The sequence below is a fragment of the Vicugna pacos genome, chromosome 10 (genome assembly GCF_048564905.1).
Source record: "Vicugna pacos chromosome 10, VicPac4, whole genome shotgun sequence".
NCBI classification, from domain to species: domain Eukaryota; kingdom Metazoa; phylum Chordata; class Mammalia; order Artiodactyla; family Camelidae; genus Vicugna; species Vicugna pacos.
In genome coordinates this window covers 73,977,995-74,000,932 of record NC_132996.1, presented here as the reverse complement: position 1 = coordinate 74,000,932, position 22,938 = coordinate 73,977,995, and the positions used below count along the sequence as shown (strand labels likewise).

Genomic DNA, 22,938 nt, shown 5'->3' with positions numbered 1-22,938 from the left:
CTGGACTGTGCCCCTAGACTGTACACCCTCTGAGGATAACACCAACCTTGAGGTCATCCCCCAGCCTAGCACCCAGGAGGTGCTCAGTGAAGATTTGGTGGATGCACAGCTGAGCGGATGATGGATGATGGAAGAATGGAGGGAGGGCAGGACCAGTAGGTGGATGGACTGGTGTGTAAATAGGAAGACAGGTGATGAATCATTGGATAATGGATGGTTGATAAAGAATAGGGGGGTGGGTGGATGGGTGGATTTACAGAAGATTTGGGAGGCAGATGGGTGGAAAAAACAGTTGTGTAGAGAGCAGATGGGAGAAGAGATGGAGAGGCAGTCAGGTAAGTGTACACTGTGCAGGACAGTGGGTGGACGGCTGATGTGTGTGTGGATCTGTGAGTGGATGGATGGGTGATAAATGGATGGACGGATGGGTGGATGATGGATGGGTGGATGGTGGATGGGTGTCTGGATGATGGATAGACAGACGGATGGATGGATGGATGGTGGATGGATGATGGGTGGATGGATGAGTGGAAGGGAGGACGGAGGGAAACAGTGAATGTGAGGATGTAGGTATGAAAATGAATGGGTGGGTGAGTGAATGGACAATTGTGTGAAGTGGGAGACAGGGTGTGGCCATCCTCCCGAGCCCAGCCCCCTTCTCCTGGTTTCTAACTCAGGGCCCTGCTGCCCTTGGTGTCAGGGAGCCCCCTTGAATACCATGCCCTCAGACCTCAGACTTTCCAGGCCTGGCTCTGTTCAGAACCTGTTTTCTAGTGTCTTCGTGGTCAAACTCAGCTTGCCTCCCGACAGGGGGGCAAATGTGGGCAGCTCAAAAGCGCTAAACTCAGCAGAGTCACAGCTACCTTCTCTCACCGGAGGCCCACCTCTGAGGCCGCACCCAGGGCCATGCTCCGCCAGCTAGGGAGCGTCTCCCAGGGGACACCCAGCTGGCTGGGACATTAGCTGAGGGCAGCCGGCAGAGGCAGCTACGTAGGACTGGGCGGCGGGCCGGGGCCAGCGCAGGCAGCACTGAGGGCGGGAGGGAGCGCTGGGAAAGCAGGCGGTCACACAGCCCCGACCTGCCCCAGTCCCTCTTGGGGTCCTTGGCACCCAGCCCGGCCTTGGGGACAAGGACCCAGGGTCTGTCTCCTCTGCTGCGGGGACATTCAGCCCCTGGGTCTCACAGAACCTGAGGGGTCAGGCTGTGCCCACCGCAGATGTCTAGAGGCTGAGGGACCACTGCCTGGGCCCCGGTCCTCTGCTATCCGTCCTGCCCGCCTGAGGGCCCCGCAGACATTCTGTTGCTCCCCTGCTCCGGACGCTGCACGCCAGCCCCGCACAGAGCAAACCGGGGACCCACAGACCCCGCAGAGGCTCGCAGGGCGTGCGGGGCGGCAGCCTGCAGGGCTGGAAGGGCTCATCCCCCGGGTGCTGTGTCAGCAGCTCCTATCTGGGGCTTGGCGGGGCCTGAGCCCGAGGGCTGGGCCGACCTGCAGCTCAGGTTGGCACCAGCGTGGGTGCCCAGGTCACTCAGGGCGACTAGGCTCCAGTCAAGGTCCCTCGGGGCCAGGACCCAGACTGAGGGCTTCTGCCCTCCTCCACCACCCTGGGGGTTGCCCTTGCAGAGACCTGGAGCCAGGGCTCTGGGAGGGCTGTCCCCCACGGCCTCCTCCCCGCTCCCCGGCAGCAGCCCACCTCCCAGCCCCAGTGCCGCTGGGTGGAGGCCCCGAGCCGTCAGTCCTCAGACTCTTCCTGGGGCTGAGGTCAGTCCCCCACCCCAGCCCAGGCTGGGTCACCCGGTCCTGTACCTCCACGCCCAGTGTCCAGTCCCCCTCCAGCCCCTAAGGGAGGCCCCCGCCCTGCCGCCCTCGCCTCCCGCCCGAGCTCAGCCAGGCCAGGGGTACCGGGTGTGGATTACCTGCCGCAGGCCCTCGGCAGCCGGCGGCCCGTCCAGCAGTGCCCGCTCAATGCTGTCCTGCTGCGCCACGGGCCGGGCGCCCTGAGGAAGAGGTCGCTGATACCCAAAATAAAACCTGCCTGTCCCGCCGACCTCAGCGCCCGCTCTCTGGCTCAGCCCGCTCACGGGAGAGCACCGCCAGAGGCCAAGGCCACTGAGTGGGCCGCCACCCTCCTCTGCTGGCCGAGCAGGGCCACTGCAGGGCCGTGGCGGGCCCACCTGCGGGTGCAGCCCCCAAGAACATCCCTGGCCCGGACAAAGTGCGCCCAGCAGCTCCCAGGAGCAGAGCATCCAGTCCGGGCGGGGCTGGACGCGCATGGGGCTTTGCAGGACATGCTCCAACCTGGCCTCAGACAAGGCCAAGTGTCCCTCCAGTGTTTCCTCCACATGCGAACCTGCATCTCTGTGTTTTCCGGGGGGTCTGTCCGCTGAGGGGGGATATCAGCGGCCACTGCAGGGAGGAGACAGCAGGGTGGCCCCCAGGCTACTCGGGCCTTTTCTGGACGTGGCTCTACAGGTGACCCTCGTGGACGGAAAGTTGGTCAGAGTTGGCCAAGGGCCAGGTCTGAGTGTGGCCCACCAAACCCTCACCCGCAGAAGACCGGACAGGAGGAGGGGTCAGCGTTCTGAGCAGGGAGGCAGGAACGACACCAGCAGCTCTGGCCTTGGGGGGCTTCCCACCCCCAGGAGCCCTTGGGGGGCGGGAAGGAGAGGGGCTCCGTCCCGCCAGCCGGCAGCCCCGGGCTCTGCCTCCCCTTGCTGTGGGAATGTGGGCGTGCCTTGCTGATCTTGGGTCCCTGTGGCCTTATCTTCAACTTCCAGAAATTGGCTGAGATGCCAATGGAGGTCTTCCAGAAGCCTCTGAGGGCCCAGAGCAGGGCACCAAGCCAGAGGGAGCTGGGCTGCGGTGTGTGAGCCCACCATCCTGACATCCCTGGCTTAGGCCTCCCGAGGGCTGGGGGCTCGTCTGAGTCTCCACAGGATTCACCTCTGTCCTGGGTCCCGGCCATCAACCATTGGTCTGGACCAGGCCGTTCCATGGACCCACCGTCCGTGCTTGGCCAGCCCCTTGCCTGGAGGCTTCCGGGTCTGGAAGGAGGTGCCAGGCTGCCCTTGCCCAACCCTGTGCCTCGGTTTCCCTAATCCCAGGCCGGGCTGTAGGAGCGCGTGGCCTCACTGGCACGCACGGGGACCATGGAAGGCCCCGGCCGAGATGTCTGCTGGTTGGATGGTGCCACCTGGAGTCCTGAGGAAAGAAAGACTGGGCTCACGGGCACACGGCGGAGCCTGGCCGTGGTGGGAGAGAGGTCTGCGGGGTCTGGAGCCCCAAACGGGGAGCTCTCGGGCTGACTGTAGAGGTGTGGCCCTGGCATTGGGAGCGACCAGCCGCTGCAGGAGATGCCAGACCCCCAGCAGTGCCGCTCGCATTGTTATTGTTTTTTCCCCTTTTCTGCTGTACGTCCCGGTGGCCTCACCCAGAGAACCAGATCTGGCCCCTTGGTGGGGCCCAGATGTGGTGGGGTCCTGACTGAGGACCGACAGGGTCCTTCCTTCCACGGGGGTTCTTGGGCCCTCGGGCCTCTCCCTCTGACAGCGGGGCGGGGGCCTGGGGTGTGTAATGCAGCCTGGCTGGGCAGACCCCTTCCTGGGCAGCACTTGGGAAGGAGTGGGCAGCTGAGCGGGGGCGGCTGGGACCCCAGCTCCAGGGACCCCACACCAGCCTGGCCCAAGGAGAGCCCTTGGCAGTGACCCCAGGGCCACCCAACACCTTCCTTCACCCTCCTCAGTCCATCAAGAGTGTGCCTGCTGTCGAGGGAGTAAAAATAGAAGCTGACACTTCCTGGGGGAGGAGGGTGGACCTCGCCTCCTTCTCCAGACACGTTCCCCCCCGTCCTTGCCTCCTTGGGTTTCCTCCCCTGCTATTCCTATACTTGGTAAGGGGCCTCACAGCACGGCCCCTTCCCACCTGCCCGCCCCACGCGCCCGGCCACCCAGCCCCTGGCCAATGGGCTGCTGGGAAAGATCAAATGTCACTATAACATGAGGGTGTGAGGCCGAGCGGGCAGTGCCTGAGCCGGTCCTGTCCACAGGGAGCTCCTGCCTGTCTCTCTAGACCCAGCCGCAGGTCAGTACAGCTGAGAGCGGCCGCCCAGGGCTGGGAGGGGCCTGCTGGGTGCTGGCTGGCCTCGGCCCCTTCTGGGCCCCAGGGTGCAGCTCTTCCAGGACGCCATCATTCCCATCCCCTCAGCTCCAACCACTGTGTCTCAGAGAACCCAGGAAGGCCCCACAGGGTGCCGAGGTCTGGGGTGCTGGCGTTGTGGGGCGATGTTCTCTGAACATCGGATGTGGAAGAAGCCATTCCAGACCAGAGCACAGGGGCAGGGAGGCTGGAGGGGAGGCAGAACGGGGCTCCTGGGAGGCCCAGGGGTGAGGGGGGTCCCCCAGGCAGACGGCTGGAGAGAGGTGAGGATGTGAGACAAGGAGCCCTGCTAGCGGCGCGGCCCAGGCTTCGGGGCCTCCTGCGGTGCGGGAGCTGCCGTGCCCGGCCGTCCCGGCCTGTCTGGGCCCATCCACAGGGCTCTGCTAAGCTGAGGGGCACCCGGCTAGCTCCTCCCAGGAGGCTGGGGCTCTCCGTCCAGTGGCCACTGCCTCCAATGCCGCCATCTGCAAAGACAGAACCTAAGATGGGGCTGGGGTGACTCACCCCGTGAGCGGCCTGTGGGGAGGGGTGGCTGGGACCCTGCAGCCTGGCGGCAGTGCCTAGGGCTCAGGCACAGGAGTGGGCAGCGCCCGGGCTGGGGCAGGCCAGAGGGAGGCGTGAGGAGCTGGGCGTCGGTGCTGCCGGCCTGAGAAGATGGGCCCTCCTCCTGAGCCGGAGGAGCACGTGCTCCCAAGAGGCCCTGCCTGAGCTCCTGGCCCCCTGGGATCAGGGCTCCGCTGCCCCTCCTGACATCACGGGGTGGGGCGCCCTCACTGGGTGGCTCCTTTTGAGTGCCCTCGATCATTCTGGGAGGAGACGGGCCAGGAGCCACTGCCAAGCGGTCAGGGCCCACAGCTAGTGAGTGGCAGGGCTCCTGCCTCCCTGCCCCCATCTTGTCACTTGGGAAGGGAGGACGGGGTGTCCTCAAGGAGTGGTGACGTCAGAGGCTGTTTTGACAACGGCCCCTCTGTGGGCAGAATGCTAACTGGACAACTGGTTTCCTTCTCAGCTGTCGAATGCCACCCTGCCCCCAGGCACACCCCACCCTGGGCCTCTCCCTGACAGAGCAGGGTTGGGGTGGGGGCGGGGGACACATAGCAACCCCACCTGGGGCTGCGGGAGCCCACCTGTGTGTCGCCTTCGGGTGCAGAAGACAGGAGGCCGAGATGGGGGGCCAGGGCCTGAGAGACCTGCAGGGTCACTGGAGGGGCTGTCAGGGAGGCCAGGCCAAGACCTGAGCAGGCGGCCGCCTTCCCAGTCCCCCTCCCGCCGTCTTGGGTTTCTGGGCAGAGGTGTCTTGGCTATTTTGGGTGCCTATTTCTGGACACCTCAGCTGTCACTTGCTCCTTAAAAATAACCCAGCCCTGGACTCAGGCCATGACCGCCCCTCTCAAGGAGGCTGACAGGTGCTGGGCCGCTCCAGCGTGCAAGGTGGGCACAGCACGGGGAGGGCCGGGCTCCTGAGAGAGGAGCCTGGGCAGGGGCAGGGCCACCACGAGGGTCTGGGCCAAGGAGCAGGGAGACCCCAGCTGTAGACAGGGCCGGAGGCTGTCACCTGAGGGGGCAGCAGAGTCTCAGGAAGAGGCTTTGGGATGGGAAAGGGATGCCTGGCTTCCTGGAGGGGTTAGCCGAAATCCACTGGCTGATTTTGCATGGAGCTTAAATTGCTCTGGGAAAATCAACATTCTTGCCCGGGGCTCTGGAACGCTGCTCCCGCCTTAGCAACGCGCTGTGGACACGTGTTTAGATGATGAACTTGTGTTTTTCTCGCACGGAGCCCCCAGGGGTGGGGGGCCACAGCTATTGTCTTCAAGTAAGCCTTAGCATGCTGTCGTGAACTCTGGTTCTCAAAACCCTGGGCCAACATTCTGCTGCAGCTGCTCGGAGCGCTCCCAGGCCCCGGCCGCCTCAGGCGTGCGCGGTGGCCAGCTCATGGACAGACAGTCCCCGAGCGCGCTGGCCTGGCGCCGGCTGCACCTGGACGTGTGCAGCCAGGCCCGGGCACAGAGCTTCCCTGCAGACGCTGACAAATCCAAGAGCACCCACGCGGCCTGGGAAAGCGGGCTGTGGGAGGGTCAGGGCGTCCACGCAGGCTTGACGGGCACAAGGCTGGGGACACACGGAGAAGCAGCCTGGACCCCGTGGCCGTGATCTCGGGGGGCCGGGGGTGCGGAACGGCTCGTGCTTCTTGTGACTCAGGGAAGAGGGCTCTGCACAGGGCCGTGAGGGACCCCAGGGGGGGTCCCAGGCCCTCCCAGGAGAGGACATGGGGCCCTTGCAGGAAGCCTTCAGCCAGAGGCAGGAGGGCGGGAAGGCCAGGGAAGGCCCGGGAAGGCCCGGGTGCCCCTCTGGGAGAGTGGGGCTCTGTGATCCAGGGTCTCCCTGGGAGCCCCACACAGAGGCCCGAGGGCAGATACCCCAAGAGGCAGGTTGGAAGGCAACGTGAGCGGGACCTCTCCACGACCCAGAGCAGCTGGCAGGGCCCTCCCCAGCCTGGATGAGCACCATGCCTTCTGAACAGCCCTTCTCGGGAAATGCTGGGGAGAGGAGGCCTGCCCTGCCACGACCTTTCAGCATCCCGTCCAAGCTTGGGATTCCAATCTCCAGGCTGGAGCCAGGGCAGGAAGGGGGGCGGAGTGGGATCAGATCTGGGGCGAGGAAGGCTGAGGGGTGGGGGGCCTGGGGCCTTGGAAGAAGCCAGACGGCCTGATGAGGAGGCCCCGAGAGCAGGAGTGGGCCCGCCCGAGGCCGGAGAGCTGGCCCTCGGCCCTTGTCCACGGCGGTCCCTCCCAGCCCAGCGCCAAGAGGCCATCCCCCCACTGCATTACTTCTAGGCCAAGACAACTTCTAACTCTTGTCCTGGCCTCCCCTCCCCCTGCAGAAACACCCTCCCACCATGTCGGACGAGGAAGTGTGAGTACCTGCCCGCCTCGGGGCCCCTGGACCTCGGCTGTGCCCGGCGGCCGGAGGCCCCTCTGGTGTTTGTCACACCCCCGCTGAAAGAAGCCCCCTGACCCCTTTCCCTCTCCCCCTCTCTCCCCCACAGTGAGCACGTCGAGGGTAAGTGTGAAAGCTACTTCCCGTCTCTGCGTCAGCCTCTAGGCAGAAAACCCGGTTGGGGATGGGCTCTCCAAATGCTGACGGCGCTTCCCGCACCCCCGGCTGGAAGCCCCAGATCTGCCGTGTCTAGATCGACTCCTCACTGTAAATGGGGTTCCCACTTCTGCCCCGAGCCTTGCGCCTCCCTTCTCTAAAGGCAGGTCCCCAAGTGCAGTCCCGCCTGTCTGCACACCGTGCTCCGCACTGCAAAGCTGTCCAGGCCGACCCCAGGCCTGGCCAGTCACTGCCATGGTCCCCACCGTAGGACCACAGCACCCGTGGCTCACACCCGTCCTCAAGAGCTGCTGGCTTGGCCAGAGCCTCCTCCTCCTCCCTGTCCCCATCTCTAGGGTCCCCATCCCTGACGGTCGGGGATGGGTCATACCGCCCCCCCCCCCTTCGAGGCTGGCCCCCGGGTCGCCCTCTAACTGGCTCCTCTCCTTTGTTCTACCCCCTGCAGAAGAGTACGAGGAGGAAGGTAACTCGGGCAGTCCCAGATGTGCCCCACCCGCCCCAGACCTCCCTGACCCAGCCTCCTCCTGTCCTGTTCTGTATTCCCAGCCTCATCTCCACAGGGCCTCTGGCCTCCCAGCTCACCAATTAACCATCCACCTTCCTCATCCTTAATTCCTATCTGCCATCACCCCTAACCGTCTGCCTCGAGAATACTCATTAATCGTTCATTAACACTTTGTATGTTACTATGTATTCTGTATACATAATAATCTCACGTGTCCCTGGTGTGTGCAGTTAGCTGGGATTTGGTTGTTCAGACTCTCACCTCATTAATACCAAGTGTGGGTGTGGAGGTCCTGCCTGCCTCTCAGCATCTCTGTCTCTCTCTCCATCTTTGTCTCTGCCTCTTTGTATCTCTCTTCCTGTCTATGTCTCCATCTCCGTCTCCATCTCTGTCTCTGTCTCTCTCAGCATGCCTCCCCTCCCCTCCCGGAGCAATGACCTCCAGGCCGAGCTGGAGAGCCCTCCCTGCGCCTGGCGTCTGCGCCTGGCGTCTGCGGGAGCCTCCCAGTGGTGCCCAGACAGGCGTGGGAGCGAGGGAGCCTCTGCACCTGGGGAGAGTGCACACGGGCAGTTCTCAGGCCAGACGGGAGCCTGAGTGCGGCCCCTGGCACCCACTCAGGCGCAGGAAGGCTCTCACGAACTTCACCAGGCAGGGCTCTCCTGCGGGGTATGCTGGGCACTAGGTTTTGAAAAGATTTGAAAACACTTGGATGCCCTAACAACGTGAGCAAAACAGTTCTTTTTACGCTGAAGAGGTGGAAAGATGCCTTTGAGAGGGAGCCATGATCCTGGGAGCCGCCCTTCCCTGGGGAAGGTGACCGGGCTGACGGGCAGGGTCCTCCGAGGCCGGCCTTCAGGCCCATGTGGGGACGCCCCTGCATCTCCTGGGGGTCTCCCCTAACATGACTTCCTCCCTGTCCGCACTTCCGTCCCCTTTGGAGTCAGACTTAGCTAGACCCTTCCATGCACAGATGTCGCAGTCCAGGGCAAGCTCCCCGACGAGGGGTACGGGACTCAGAGACCCCCAGGGCCAGGGAGGAGGTCACGCTTGGCAGAGACGGGGCCAAGGCCCTGAGGTCTCCGAGGCCCCGCAGGCTTGCCACCTGGCTGGGGTGCAGGACCCAGCCTTGCCTGGCCCCTGGAGCTCCGGCTGCACCTCCCCCCAGGGCTGCCTCCTTCCCTGCCGCCCGGGTGTGGCCCTCTAACACCTTGTTTCCTCTTTCCCTCCTGTCTCTCCGGCTCCCACCTCAGAAGAGGCCCAGGAGGAAGGTAAGAGGGGTCCAGGACGCCGGCCCCTGCAAGCACACTCCAGCCCTTCTGCCCCACTGACCCTCGTGGTGACCCCTGCGTGCTCCCCACCCCCTCTGAGGACGTGCCGTGTGCTCCTGGCATAACCTGTCCTCTCTCCTCCCGCCACCTGCACGCCCAGCGCCCCCTCCACCTGCAGAAGTCCATGAAGTCCATGAGGAAGGTATGAGGACCCAGGACTTCTGGTCCCCATGTGGGGCCCAGGGCTGGCTGGGAGCCAGGGTGGGGGAGGGCGAGGACAGCGGGGGGCCAGCCAGCCGAAGGGCCCCCACATGTGGCCTCCACCTAACCCACTAACCAAGGCCAATGCTTGACCAGAGAGGGGGGCCCCTCAAGGTCCAGCACCACCAACATGGGCTGGGCTGCAGACAGAGGTCACCCATCCCTGGCACCGGGAGGGTAGGTAAACGTGGGGGACGGCTGGACCAGATGTAGACCTAGCGGTCCCGGGACGTCCCTGAACCCAGCCTCCCACCCCAGGGAGGGTAACTGAGAGCTCCCTGGCCACCTCTCCAGCCTGCCCCAGTGGGCTCCCTCCTCGGGGTCCGGGTGGACCATGTAAGGTTCAGGAGCCCCGTGCTTGGATCAGCAGACGGAGCAGCCGACGTCTGGGGCCACGCGGACCTTCTCGCAGGCTAGGAGAGAGAAGGGAGTGTGTCCCGCTGTTGGGCTACTAGAAGCAGGGCGTCCTCCAGGCTTCCTAGGCGGCAGGCCCTGCCCTTCTGGGCCCAGGTGTCACCCCACCAGCTGCAGCCCTACGTGTGGACCTCCAGGCTTCCGCGTGGAGTCCTTCCTAGGGGCCTGCGGGAGGCGGGAAGGGGGAGGCGGCAGAGGAAGCCACGGAGCTGACGTCCCCAGGACAGCAGTGATGTCACAGCAGAAGCAAGAGCCTCAGTTTCCCCAGTGTGAGGCAGGGACAGGACGGGGGGACAGCGGCCCCGGCCAGCACTGACTGTGTCTTGCTCACTCCCCGCATGCTCCCCACCCCTCGGCCTCTGCCACCGACCCCTCTGGGGTGACCGGCTGTTTCCTTTAACCTCGGATCCTTTCTCCTTTGACCTCTGACCCGCGTGTTGCCTTGCTCCATGGCGCTCCTTAGCCCATGAAGTTCATGAAGTTCATGAAGTTCATGAACCAGGTATGTGCCATGTCTTCCGTCCTGTAAGGGCGCGTGTGCACATGTGGCCGTGTGTGGGTGTGAGCTGGCAGCCTGGCCCAGAAGGAAAAAGAGGGGCTGTGTAACCCACTCACATGTGGTTCTGCTCGCCTGCTGCCCCCCCTACCCCCATCTCTGCCCCGAGGTTCACACTGGTTCTCTCTTCCCCCCTCCCCCTCCATGGCACTGCTTCTGCAGAGGAAGTCCAAGAAGGTACACTCGCTGCCCCCGGTCCCCCGCCAATTCCTGAGCCCTGCCGCCTCTTCCCACCCTGCATGACTCTCGCCACCGTTCCCATGGGGTAGGGACAGGCTGGGGACAGGGTAGGCCTGGGGTGCTGGGGTGCGGGTCTCCTGCCCCCATCATGCAGGCGAGCTTTCAGGGATGAGGGGACAAGGCCCTTCCCGGACCACCAGCAGGAAGGTGGGGGGTGACCAGACTTAAGACCAAGTACGGAGCTGAGTGTAGGGCCTGAGAGGGGTGCAGGCCTCTGGAGGATGGTGCTGGGGTCCACTAGGACCCTCTGGGTTCACCGGGGTGGGATGGAGAAAAGCCGAGGGGGAGAGGCAAGGCAGGTGGCCCCTGCCCTGCCCCAGACAGCAAGCCAGAGAGAAGGAAGGAGGGGGTGCTGCAGGAAGGGTGGAGAGGTAAGTGGGGTGAAACAGAAGGTCAGGCTGAGGTGGAGGGGGGGACGTGGGGGACCTGGAACAGCAGGGAGCCTTGTGTGCAAACGAGCAGTCAGGCCCAGCATCCCCCCCATCTCCTGGGCGGGAGCCAGACACACTTGGCGTGAGGAGGCTCCTGGGTGGGCCTGGCTTTCCTGCAGCGGGGCTGGCCGTGCTCTGGGGTGGAGGTCAGGGCTCAAGCCGGGGAGTCACACGATTCCTCAAGGGGCCGCAGGCGGCCTCCCAGCTGGGCCTGAACCCCTAGCACGACCCCAAAGTGTTTCCCCTTCTCTGACCTTAGCAAGGCTCCCTGTGGAACGGGATGTGCCGGGCCCCAGGGCTGGGTGGCGGGTGCGGGGCCTCACAGGAACAAGGAATGAGGGTCCAGGGAGGGACGGCGCCGGCTGCAAAGTCACCAGGTCACCCTGGAGCCAGCCCTGAGGCCCACAGACAGGCAGACAGACAGGCAGACAGAGGGGCTGTGGAGAGACGAGGCCGCTGTCTGCTTGCCCTCTGCCTAGGGGAGCGTAGCCATGGGGTCCCATCATCCCGCAGCGTTTGGCTCCCCACCACTCCCTCCCCAAGCATCAGTTCCCAGAGTCCCCTGTGTCCCTCAGCCCCCCAGGTGCAGGGGATGTTGGTGGGAGTGGTGTGCAGCCGAGGGGGCGCGAGGGGAGGCGCTGCCCAGAGCATGGCTGAGGGCTGGGGATGCCACCCTCCCTCCCCACTTGGGGCAAGCCTGGTGCAAGGCCAGACAGGCTGAGGGTCTTCCATGTGGACTGCCCTGCCATCACCACCGAGGGTCCTAGAGCAGGGGCTGGGGGCGGGGGGCAGGAGGTTAGGCACAGCCGGTCCTGCTGCAGACCCTGGGCCAGCCAGGACTTCCCCAGAGCCCAGGGAAGGCCAGGAGGCTCAAAGGACGTAGCCCCTACGTGAGGGCAGCCAGGTTACCCCAGGCAGGTGGGGTCTCAGGTCTGAAGGCTACAGTCCAGACAGGCCTCTGGTCATAAGGCCAGCCCCATGGGGTGGCGGCGGGAGAGGCAGAGGAGGCCTGTGCAGCCTCCAGGAGAGAACCCTCTTTAGTGTCAGGGCAGGCTCCCTCGGGCGGCTGGGAGCCGGGCCTCAGGGCTCAGCCTGAGGGCTCCCTGCACCCCCCACGGCCTGTGACCGGGACTAGCAAGACTTCATGAACCTAACTGTCCCAGATCCGCTGGGTTCCAACTCAGCAAAACCCAGGTGTCAGGTCCCCAGGACCGCCTGCCCCCCGCAGAAAGATTCAAAGAAGCCAGGGGCCAGCGCTCACAGACCCCTGCGCCCTCCAGCCAGCACCAGGCCTCCCGGGTGGGGCGGGCTCTCCCAGGCCCTCCTGGGCCCACGGCCCCTCCAGACCCTCCCCAGACAGAGATTCTCTGGCTCTCAGCTGGGGCCGCAAACGGGGCCGGGTCAACGCACACCCAGGCAAGAGGGGGTCTGGGCGTGTCCCCTGGCTGGGCCCCCGCTCGTGCCCCTGACGCTCCCTGCGGCCTCGCGCTCTTCTCTTGCATGTGCGCTTACGCCCCGAAGATGCAGAGGAGGAGGAGGAGGAAGGTAAGGGGTCCCTTGGCGGCAGCGCTCAGGCTGTGTCCTGACAGGCCCTGAGACGAGAGGCCCTGCCTGCCCAGGGCCGTCCTGCGGGCTCTCCATCCCTCTCCCTCGCCCGCCTGTCCACCTGTCTGTCCTCCTCTTCTCTGGGCACCGGGGCCCCGAGGGCTGGGCCTTGCTGCTTCGCGCTGCGTCCGCCGTGGGCTTGGCTGCCAGGGCCTCACAGGCACTGCCTGTTTCCAAGCTTCTGCCCGACACCAGGGTGGGATGGTCAGTGGAGACCAGCCAGCGGACAGGGAGCCTGGGCTGGGGGTGCTCCTCCCTCCCCCCATCTCCGCTCCCCCTCCCTCCGCACCTTCTCTCTTGCCTTCCTGCCCCCAGGACGCTGCTTGGAGCTTCCATCTCTTCCTCCTTAGAGCCCTCCCTCTCGCTCCAGCGTCCTGGGCCCCTCACCCAGCACTGCTCTGTAGACTCCACCAGGACTTCCATTGGCCCTGGGGTGGGGACAAGACCCACTGGCTCCTGGAGGGTGGGGAAAGGGGGTGAGGGGCTCAGCTGGAGAGGCAGGTCGCCCTGCTGGCCAAGCCCAGGAAGCCCCCCGCTAGGTGCCCCCAGGGGACTGCAGACAGGAGCTGGCTCCCATCTCACCTGGTCTCTCTCCCCATCCCGCTCTCCCCGCGCCGGCGCTGTGCTGACCAGAGGAGAAGCCGAGACCCAGGTGAGTGTGGGCTGGACGCCGGGCGGGCCGGGCAGGCTGGGCGGGCCTGGAGCCGGTGCTTGGAGGAGAGGCCCGAGTGAGCAGGCTGGATGGGGCCGAGGTCACTGGGGAGCCAGCAGCCCCAAGGCTGGGCCCCTGGCACCTCAAGGAAAGCAGCGTCCTAGGCTCTGGGGACCCAGCCCCTGAGAGACAGAGCTGCTCCTCGGCTCCTTGATGTGGTGGCTGAGGCTGTGGAGTTCTGAGAGGCACACGATGAGAATGTGATTACTGGGGGCAGCTGGTGCCCCCCCTACAGGCGGGGATCAGAAGTCACCTGGTACTTCCCCTGGGGACTCTGGAGGTCTCGTCGGGCAAGGCGCTGCCCCAGTTCATCCAGTTCATCCAAGGAAGGCTTCCTGCAGGAGGAGGCTGCGGGCGGAGGAAGGAAGCCGGGGGAGGTGGGGCAGAGAGAGGGAGGCCCACGGAGCTCTCCCCTGCCCTCTCCGGCTGTGCTGTCCCTCCGGATGTGAACCAGGCGTGGAAGCGGGGTGCTGGAGGGTGCCTCCGAACAGAAAATGGGCAGGAGCCACGTCGCCCTCTGGGGGGCACCATCCTTGCTCAGAGGCTCTTTCTTTCCCTCGTTTTTACCCACTTGGGTGTTGTTCGGAGGTTTCTGGTTTTGATCCGACTATCCTGGCTTTTCTGTTTCTGATAAACACTCATAAGCCCACAGTGCGTCGCGCACGATCCCCCCCTCACCCCGTCCCGTGGGGCATCCGGGTCTGTGTTCGCGCCCCACGGGACGGAACCCGAGTGCGAGCCCGCCCACGCCCCGGGCCCACTCCCACCTGGGGGAAGCCCGGCCCTCCCGAGGGGACCCGGGCGATGCGACGGTGTGGCCGGCACATTTCCAGCCGTCGCCCTTTAGTTTTCAGCAATCTTAAAGAAAGCTGCCAGGTCACAAGATATTTTCTAGTTTAAAAAAAAAAACTGTTTGTGTTTTCATTATGAAAATAAAACACCTCATTAAAGAAAATTTGGAAAATACGTGAAAGTCCAATGAAAAAAAAAATCATCCATAACTCTCCACCCCGCCAGCCAGACCGCGGAAAGGAGTAGAAAGAAGTAAAAAGACTTATTTCTTCCTACTCTTTTTCCATGCACAGGGCTTGGGAAAAAAAGACTGAAACTCTGAGCTGTTTTTCAAACATGGGACTGTCTATACAGCCTTGAATTCTGCTTTTTTTTTCCTAATGCAGCGCTGTTCCTAAGTATTTTTCCATGTTTTTACATAGTCTTCTTAAATATTTTGAATGGCCACATAATATTCCATCAATTGGACAAACCATAATTTTCCTAACCATTCCTCTATTGCAGGATATTAAGGCTCTCCCCCATATTTTACTATCATAAATAACGCTGGATGGAAAGCATTTTCTGTCTTTCGGGTTATTTCCCTAGGCCGCATTCCCAGAACTGGAATTACTGGGTCAAAGAGGAGGAGTGTTCTTAACGCTTTTGACATCCAAATGGCTTCGGCGAGGGCGGCCAGCGCGGTCTGCGCGCCGCGCTGCCGGCCCGCTCGTGCCTGCACCGCGCGGCCCCTGACGGCTGGATGAGAAACGGCCTCTCCGGCTGTTTTCCTTTGCATTCCTGCGCCGCTGCGCGGGCCTCTCCCGCGCCTGCTGACTGGCGCTCTTTCTTCTGGGGGAGCTGCTAGCTTATGCCCTCGGCCCATTTATCTGACAGCGGAGGCGTCTCAGGGTTTTCTTAATCATCGGTTTGCATAAGGATATAAGTCTTCTCTGTGTTTGCTGAAAATATTTTTCTAGTCTGGTTTTTTTTTCCTCTCTCTCTCTCCCCGCTTCAAGTTTTGCCTGTTTCCACATCCATCAGCTTTTCGTTTGCCTGGGGTCACCTGGCCACCTCTCCCTGTGCAGGACGTTCTGGTCCACATTCGGCTCCCCTTTCCCCTACGGCTTGTCTTAAGAAATTGTTGTGTCGCTGTTTGAGCTCCTTGCTCATCTGGAATGTTCTGGTGGGAGGGCGCCGGGCGCCGGGCGCCATGGCTGCAGCAGCTGGACTCGGGGGGCCAGATCTGGGGGTGTGAGTCTTATTTCTTCTCCAAGGTGCTTCCTGCCCAAAGCCCCTTCCTTTGGGTCCCCAGAAATAAACTTCAGAGAGGAGCCAAAGAAATGCACAGGATCACTTGAGACGGCTGCTCCTGACGCAGAGGCCAAAGGCCCTGAGAGGCTGCGGTGCCCACCCTGCCTCCCAGGCAGGCCCTAGCTGCATTTGTTTATTTGTTTGAGAAAGAAACCAAGGCTGCCCTTCCTGGACAGACAGGGGTGACACAGCCCTTGCGAGGTCCAAAAGTTGGCAAAATAGAGGGATGCTAAGAGGTTGAAAACTTCTCTAAGGGCCGAGCCACTCTGGGGACAGTGAGTTACCCCTCTGATAAGAGCAAAGGTCAGGCCTAGTGCCAGGGGAGAGCGTGGGGGGCCAGGCCGGTGGGGGCCAGGCCCACTGTCCTAGTGGGGTCCCCTCTTGTCTCCATTCACGAGTCTCTCGCTCTTTTCCAGACTCACTGCTCCTAAGATCCCAGAAGGGGAGAAAGTAGACTTCGATGTAAGTTTATGGAGCCCAGATCAACATGGTGTCCCCTCCAACCAGCCCCCAGCCTTCAGGCTCCAGGCTAATCCTGAGCAGGCCGTCTCCTCTAGAGCAGGGCTTCCGGGTACTATGCAGTTCTGCCTTAGTTCATCTCTGGACCGGAGGAAACTCCCCCAGTGATAGATGCCACTCTTCCCTCCTCCTCCTTCAGCCTTCCATCCATCCTCCATCCACTGATCGGTCCTTTCCTCCACCCATCCACCCACCCACCCACCCACCCATCCAACCATTCATCCATCCATCCACCCACCCACCCATCCAACCACTCATACATCCACTTATCCATCCGTCCATCCAACCACCCAGCCAACCACTCACCCACCCATCCATCATCATCCATCCGTCTGCCCAGTCACCCATCCATCCACCCACTTCTCCGTTTGTGTATCCCACAGACTGCCCCACTCCCCAGCTTCCTCTCTGCCTGGTCCATTCAGGGCATCTCTGAGCACAATAGCAAGGCCAAGTCGGAGACCGCCCATCCCAGGGGCTGACAAACGACCTCAGGGCTGTGCAGGGCCCAGACTCACTCACAGGGAGGGCACCATTCCTACCCTGTGGCTAAGGGATCAGGCAGCCCCTAGCCCCCAGGAGGGAACTGCAGGGACAAGGCAAGGCCAGAAGGTCCCTTGCCACTCTCAGCTGTCCTGGCATCCAGGTGGGTCAGGGCTCCCGGCTGGAGCACAGAAAGGTGCCACCAGGAGGGCCAGGGCCTCCAGAGGAGGCGTGGGGATGACGCGGCTCTCCCGCCACAGGACATCCAGAAGAAGCGTCAGAACAAAGACCTCATGGAGCTGCAGGCGCTCATTGACAGCCACTTCGAGGCGCGGAAGAAGGAGGAGGAGGAGCTGGTCGCACTCAAGGAGAGAATTGTGAGTGGGCAGCTCCGGGCCGAGGCGGGGCAGGCGGACCCCCGATGGGGTGGGCGTCGGCAGGGCTGGCTGACCTGCTCCTCCGGCCGCAGGAGAAGCGCCGTGCGGAGAGAGCAGAGCAGCAGAGGATCCGGGCTGAGAAGGAGCGGGAGCGCCAGAACCGGCTGGCGGTGAGGCTGGGCACCCCCCCACCCCGCCCCAGACCCCGAGCCCCAGAAGCACCAGGTGCTCTGTCTGCCCGCCCTTCTCCAAGCTTCCCCTTGAGCTGGGCCAGGGGCCAGAGGCCCCGGCTGAGCCCCTGCAAGAGGGCAGACCCAGGCCAGGACCTGGAGCTTCTGGAAGCTTCCAAGGCCAGGCGGGTCCTCAACACCTGCCCAGTGAGGGCAGCCCTGAGGTCTGGGGCCGGGGTCTCCTCAGGAGGAGAAGGCCCGTCGGGAGGAGGAGGAGGCCAAGAGGAGGGCGGAGGACGACCTGAAGAAGAAGAAGGCTCTGTCCTCCATGGGCGCCAACTACAGCAGCTACCTGGCCAAGGTGCGGCGGCGCGGGGCGCGGGGCGCGGGGCGCCAGGCTGCGGCCCCTCCCCCGGCCGCCGCATCACGCCCTGCGCGGTGCCCCTCAGGCTGACCAGAAGAGAGGCAAGAAGCAGACGGCCCGGGAGATGAAGAAGAAGGTCCTGGCGGAGCGGCGGAAGCCCCTCAACATCGATCACCTGGGCGACGACAAACTGAGGTGAGGCCCCGCCCGAGGGCTCCCCCCCCCCGCCTCCCCGCCTCCCGGCCAAGCCCGCGAGCCTGCCCTTTGCCACTCCTGCTCCCCAGGGACAAGGCCAGGGAGCTCTGGGACTCCCTGCACAAGCTGGAGACCGAGAAGTTCGAGTTGGGGGAGAAGCTGAAACGCCAGAAATACGATGTGAGTGCGGCGCCCCAGCCTCACCGCACTGGCGGCCATCCCCGGGCCCGGACCCCGGCTCAGGCCCCTGTCCTGTGGGGGCCGTGGCTGGGCATCCCGCAAGCCGCCATCAGCCCCTGCTCCCAGGGCTGGCGGGAGGGGAGGCGGGGCAGAGCGTCGCCGGGGCTGGCAGGACACCTGCATCCCACGCCCACCCGGGGTGGCACTGAGCATCCCTCGGGTGGGGTGTCCTCCCCTCACAGTCCCCTCTGCAAACCAAGTCCAGTCCCTAACCGCCCGGAGGGCCCCGCGCGCGGAGCAGACTGAGGGCACTGTCCGACCCCACTGGCAGCTGTGGGGGTCGGCGTGCGGACTGTGCACCCTGGGGGTGGACGCCAGGAGTCCCTGAGCGGGGCTCACAACTCAGGAGAGCAGCCCTGCGCAGACACGGTCCCTCAGCGTCCACATGGGCTTGGGGAGAGGGCAGCAGTCCTGGGGACTCTCCTGCCGCTGCGTGAAACACGGGCACCTCCAGCCTGGCCATCAAAGGCGTGGTGCCCACCCCTCACACTCCTCCAGGTGCCCAGGAGGCCCCTGCACACTGGGCGCCTCTCCCAGCTTCCCCTACCAGCCACTGAGGCAGAGGGTGCCGGCGACCAGTACTGGCAGCCGAGCTCTGTGCCCTTGGGCACATTTCCTGGTCCTCTGTGCCTCAATTTCCTCCCCGAAGGAGGACTGTACCCTCCAGGGCCACCCACGGGGCACGTGCATCACTGCAGGCCGCTGGGCCAGGCGTGGGGAACAGCACTGGTCTCTGCTGATGCTGCCCTCAGAAGTGGCCTCCCGTTCACAGAGCCCGGACTGGCCCGGCTCGTGTCCACAGGGCTGAGCCAGGGGCGCGAGGCCTCCTGACACTCCCGTGCGTGGCCCACGGTGGGTCCCCGGGAGCTAGAGGAACCACAAGGGCCCTGGCCCAGGCTAGCCCAGTGCCCGGCAGGGCCCCGAGGACTCCACCACCAGCCACCCAGCCCCATAACCATCTTGGTCTTTCTAGATCATGAACGTCCGGGCCAGAGTGGAGATGCTGGCCAAGTTGTAAGTAGCCGGAGTCCACCCTGGACCAGACTCTCGTGTTCATGCACGGGCCGCCTCACGCATGGCGAAAACCCAGGTCGTTGCGAGTGTTGGCGGCAGGGGGCACGGGGACCCTGGAGGCCTTCCTCCTGCTCCTCCTGCCCCGCCTCCTCCCCCCTGCCTGCAACCTGGGGGCTTCTGAGGCTGACCTGCTGTCCTCGTTGGTGGCAGGGGAGAGGCCTCGCCTCCCCCGCCTCCCCCCGGGTCATCAGCAGGAGGGAGCGGCTGGGCCACGAGGCGCAGGAGGGCCGCAGGGCTCTGAGCTTGGCGGCCACCAGAGGCAGGGCTTCTGTTTGCAAGCCCACCTCGTCCCCTGCCCCCGGCTCCACACTGCACGCAGGCTGGAAGGTAAGTGGCCAGCTCCGGGCTGCTGTGTGTCATAGGCCAGATCTCCAGCTCAGGCCACCAAGAGCAAGTCAGAGGCACAGGTCCTGAGGGCCAAGGGACAGTGTCCTCCAAACAGAGGAGCCAGGACCCAGTAAGAGCACCGAGGCCTGCGAGGGCCGGCGCCCGGCCCGGCCTTGCTCGGACGCGGCAGGTAAGCCATCTGTGTTGTTCGCAGATCATCAACCTCAGGAGCCGCATCGACCAGGCCCAGAAGCAGTGAGTAGCCCCGCCGCCCGGCTCTGCGCAGGGCACACGGCCCCCGGGAAAGCCACCACCACCCACCAGGGGCCCGGTGGTTTCGGCCTGGGCGGCGGCCAGAGCCCTCAGCAGAGCAGTAACAAGACTAACTGGCCGGTGCCCTGAGCCAGCATGTCGGGGCCCCGCACCCCTGGACCGCAGCCTCCTTTCTCCCCTCACCCCACAGGGCCCAGGAGGACCAGAGATTTGGGGGAGGGCTGGCAGAAGGCCCCCAGTGCGGGGAGGTTCTGGGTGGGCCCAGAGTGGCCCAGCAAAGCCAGACTGGGCTCCTGGACATCGCAGCAACATGTCACCTCAAAGGTGGCCTGGGACAGGGAAGCTGGAGGCCTGGGCTTTGTCACCAGCTCCTCCGAGAGCGCCTGGGTGAAATCACTGGTTCCTCGAGACGGGGAGCCCTCTGCCATACGATCACCCCTGGGGTGTGGGGCGCCCATCACAGCAGTTGCTGGGAAGGGCTGGGACAGCCTGTGCTCAGGTGGTGCCCACTCTGAGGCTCTGTCTCCGAGCCTAGGGGCTGAGCGGGTGCAGGCACCAAGGAGTGCCGTGGCCCCAGGGCTGCTCGCAGTTGGAAAGTTTAATGGGGTTTTTCCCTCTTTTCCGCTGGCCCCTGCGTCATTGCTGCTCCAGGGATGGGCTCCTCTTGCCTGGGGAGCAGGGAGGGGCTGGCAAAAGTGACACGCCCTCCTCCTGGGCCCCGATGCGTGGGGCTGGAGTCTTTGCAGGTTCCTTTGAGAACCTGATATTCGGCAAAGGGTGTGCGTGCATGTGCATGTGTGTGTGTGCATGTGTGTGTGTGTGTGCATGCATGTTTGGGTTCTCAGGCTGGCTCCTGCTGAAGGAGCCGGGCTGTGGGCACGGCCGCCAGCGTCAGGCCTTCTCCTGGAGCCAGTCTTGAGAGCTGCAGGGCCCATTCCAGCCCAAAGTTGTCCCAAAAGAGCTCTGACCCTCCCATCACTCCACCCTAACCCACCACCCAGCTCCCCCTTGGCTCGCTGCTGTGCAGAGAGAATTAGACAGATGGGGTGGGAACCTCCTGACCCCAGGGTCCAATTCTAACTGGTGGCCGAAGGGCCAAGACTCTGAGGCAAGACGGAGGCCTCCTAGGACCCGAGTCCATCGGGCTGAGACTGCTGGCCTGGAGCAAAGGACCACAGCCGCCCGTGGCCTCAGCCCCTCTGCCCCCGGCGGCTGTGACCCGCAGGGCGCAGGCTCTTTTCAGACCAGAGTGACTGGGAAGATGGTCACCTCCAGCAGGGACAGCTTTCCGAGTGGGCTCAGACCTGCCCGGAGTGGGGCCCCTGCAGTCTCAGGGCCGCGTGTGCCCCAGGCCCTGCATGTGGGGAAGGGATGGGGAGGTGGACCAGGCTCGGGCCGCCACCCCCTTAACCTCAGTAACTGCCTCAGCACAAAGGCGCCCAGGCCCGGCCGGGCAGGCCCAGGTGAGTGGCGGCGGCTGGGCTGGCGCTCAGCCTCCTGCTCCGGCAGAGCGCTGCGGTCAGGGGCCTGCGGACTGGGGGAGGCTGGGGAAGGGGCTGGCCAGGCCCCAGGCACCCTAGTGCTCAATGCCAACTTGCTTCCCAACTGCAGCAGCAAGAAGGCCGGGACCACGCCCAAGGGCAAAGTCGGTGGGCGCTGGAAGTAAAGCCGCAGAGACTGCCCCGGGCAGAGACCATCAGCCGGAGCAGCCCACATGGCGGTGTCCAGCCCCCACCCCCCAGCACCCGAGTCTCTGTCCTCGCTGCCCTCACCCCCTGGGGTCTGTGAATAAAGCTGGCAGATCCCCCTCCACCAGGTGTGCGCTGGCTCGTGGATGGGGTCACGGGGGGTGGGGGACAGATGGGGGAGGGGCGGGGCGTCTCTGCAGCGCGGGGCCGAGGGGCACTGGGTGCTCGTCTCAGGGGTCGGCTCGGGAGAGCAGCAGGCCACGGGTGCTGGGCCTGGACGCCCGCCGGCCCGGCCAGCCCCTCCACTTCTGCCGATGGGCTTTCACGCCTAGAGCCCCCTTCTGTCCTCACCCCACGAGCCCACACAAAACTGGGGTCTCTACCTCCGCTGGGGTCCAGGCTCCCCTGAGAAGCCCCCAGCCCCCTGAGTCAGCTCTGAAGCGAGGTTGGGGCAGAAGAGCCCGGCCTTTGCAGAGGGTCCGGGAGCAGGGCCCGGGGCTCCGCGGGGCCCTTTCCACATGTCCCCCAGAAATGGGGCAGGAGGCACCCAAGGCCCCGGGAGAGAGGCAGCGCGCACGCTGCAGTCGACGCCACGGCCAGCACAGCCTTCTTTCTATATTGCACGAGAACACAGTGCTCACTGTGTAAGGAGTCTGAAAGTCCTGACCGGAGAGAATTACGGAAAATATAAATCACAGAAATTGGATCAAGACATAGAGCCTTGCACAGCCAAGTATTCACGGAGGAAGCTGCCAGAGTCCGGAACCGCCCCCCCGCCCCCCACCACCCTGGGAAGGCTCTGCAGAACGGCGGGGGGTGGGAAGTAGGGAGCATCCTGTCCAGTCTGCCATGGGGTGCTGGGACCCCAGAAGGCATGTGCACACGCTCGGTGCGCACTCAGCACCCACCTGTCCTCTCAGGGACCCATCCCCCAACATCCATAAACATGTGTGCGTCCCCACCCCCACATGACAGGGCTATTTGCAGTCGGTGGCTCAGCCAACCTGCTTCCCCGCAGTGATTCGAAGATGAGCCCCTTCATGTAATAAACGGGGCGGGGGGGATGTCCACCCACCCCTAGCACCGTCCCTCCACATCGCACAGAAGTGACAGGACAAAGGCTGCCCTGGGGAGGGGCGGTCAGCACACGTGGATGGGGACAGAGCGCCAGGACTGTGCAGACGCAAAGTGAATGGGCTGAGTCACGGATGGTGGAAGCACCGGGGGGCGAACGACCCCGGATGCCCGTGGGAGAGTCTGAGGCACAAGTCACCGTCGCGGGTGGGTCGGGAGGCGTCAGGAGGGTGGAAGTCGCCGCAGCGAGATTCAGAGAGTTAGGCTTGACTGATGGGCGTGGACGGAACGCCGTTTCTCCAAACTGGAGCCGGCGTGTGGAATGCTTCAGGAGCGGGTGTAGATGAGGATGTGGGCTAATTTCAAGCTCTAACAGGAGGGTCTCCACCAAACGATCACCCCTCCGCAGCCAAGCCAGAAAAGCTCAGGTGGTTCATTGGCCGTACGTTCAGAAATGCAGGGACTCACTTCTGGGCAGTTGATGGGTCACGGAGGAAACCGAGGTGCAGCGTGGCGGGAGAAGGCAGGGCGGAAGGTGGGCAGCGGCCGCGGGGCCCACGGTGGGGGTGCCTGGGGGCTTTATTGTAGGGAAGGGTGTGGAAGACCCAGACTTGTGATCAGATTCAAGAAGTCAGGAAAGGGGCAAAAAAGTAGAACCGAGGCAAGGACAAGAAGAACATAAAATACGAGTGGGGAAGACCTTGGTTTCTCGAGAGAACTGCTAAGGCAGTCCAGCATCGGGCATGAAAATTGGGTGGGAAGGGGAGGGACACCAGCCACGCCGAAGCGAAGAGAGGGCACGCGAG

The 22,938-nt window shown here is 64.1% G+C and overlaps 1 protein-coding gene across 1 annotated transcript; it reads left to right on the top strand.

Annotated features, from left to right (window-relative positions):
• The first annotated feature begins 306 nt into the window (after nucleotides 1-306).
• TNNT3 (troponin T3, fast skeletal type) lies at nucleotides 307-21,134 on the top strand. Its single transcript, XM_072970875.1, has 16 exons — nucleotides 307-335; nucleotides 7,039-7,070; nucleotides 7,204-7,217; nucleotides 7,717-7,734; nucleotides 9,027-9,044; nucleotides 9,205-9,246; nucleotides 12,468-12,491; nucleotides 13,185-13,203; nucleotides 15,765-15,810; nucleotides 16,611-16,727; nucleotides 16,820-16,897; nucleotides 17,145-17,258; nucleotides 17,347-17,456; nucleotides 17,546-17,636; nucleotides 19,312-19,352; nucleotides 20,982-21,134. Exons 2-16 carry the CDS (start codon nucleotides 7,054-7,056, stop codon nucleotides 21,034-21,036), a joined length of 804 nt encoding a protein of 267 aa, XP_072826976.1. The 5' UTR covers nucleotides 307-335; nucleotides 7,039-7,053; the 3' UTR covers nucleotides 21,037-21,134.
• Nucleotides 21,135-22,938: the final 1,804 nt, after the last annotated feature.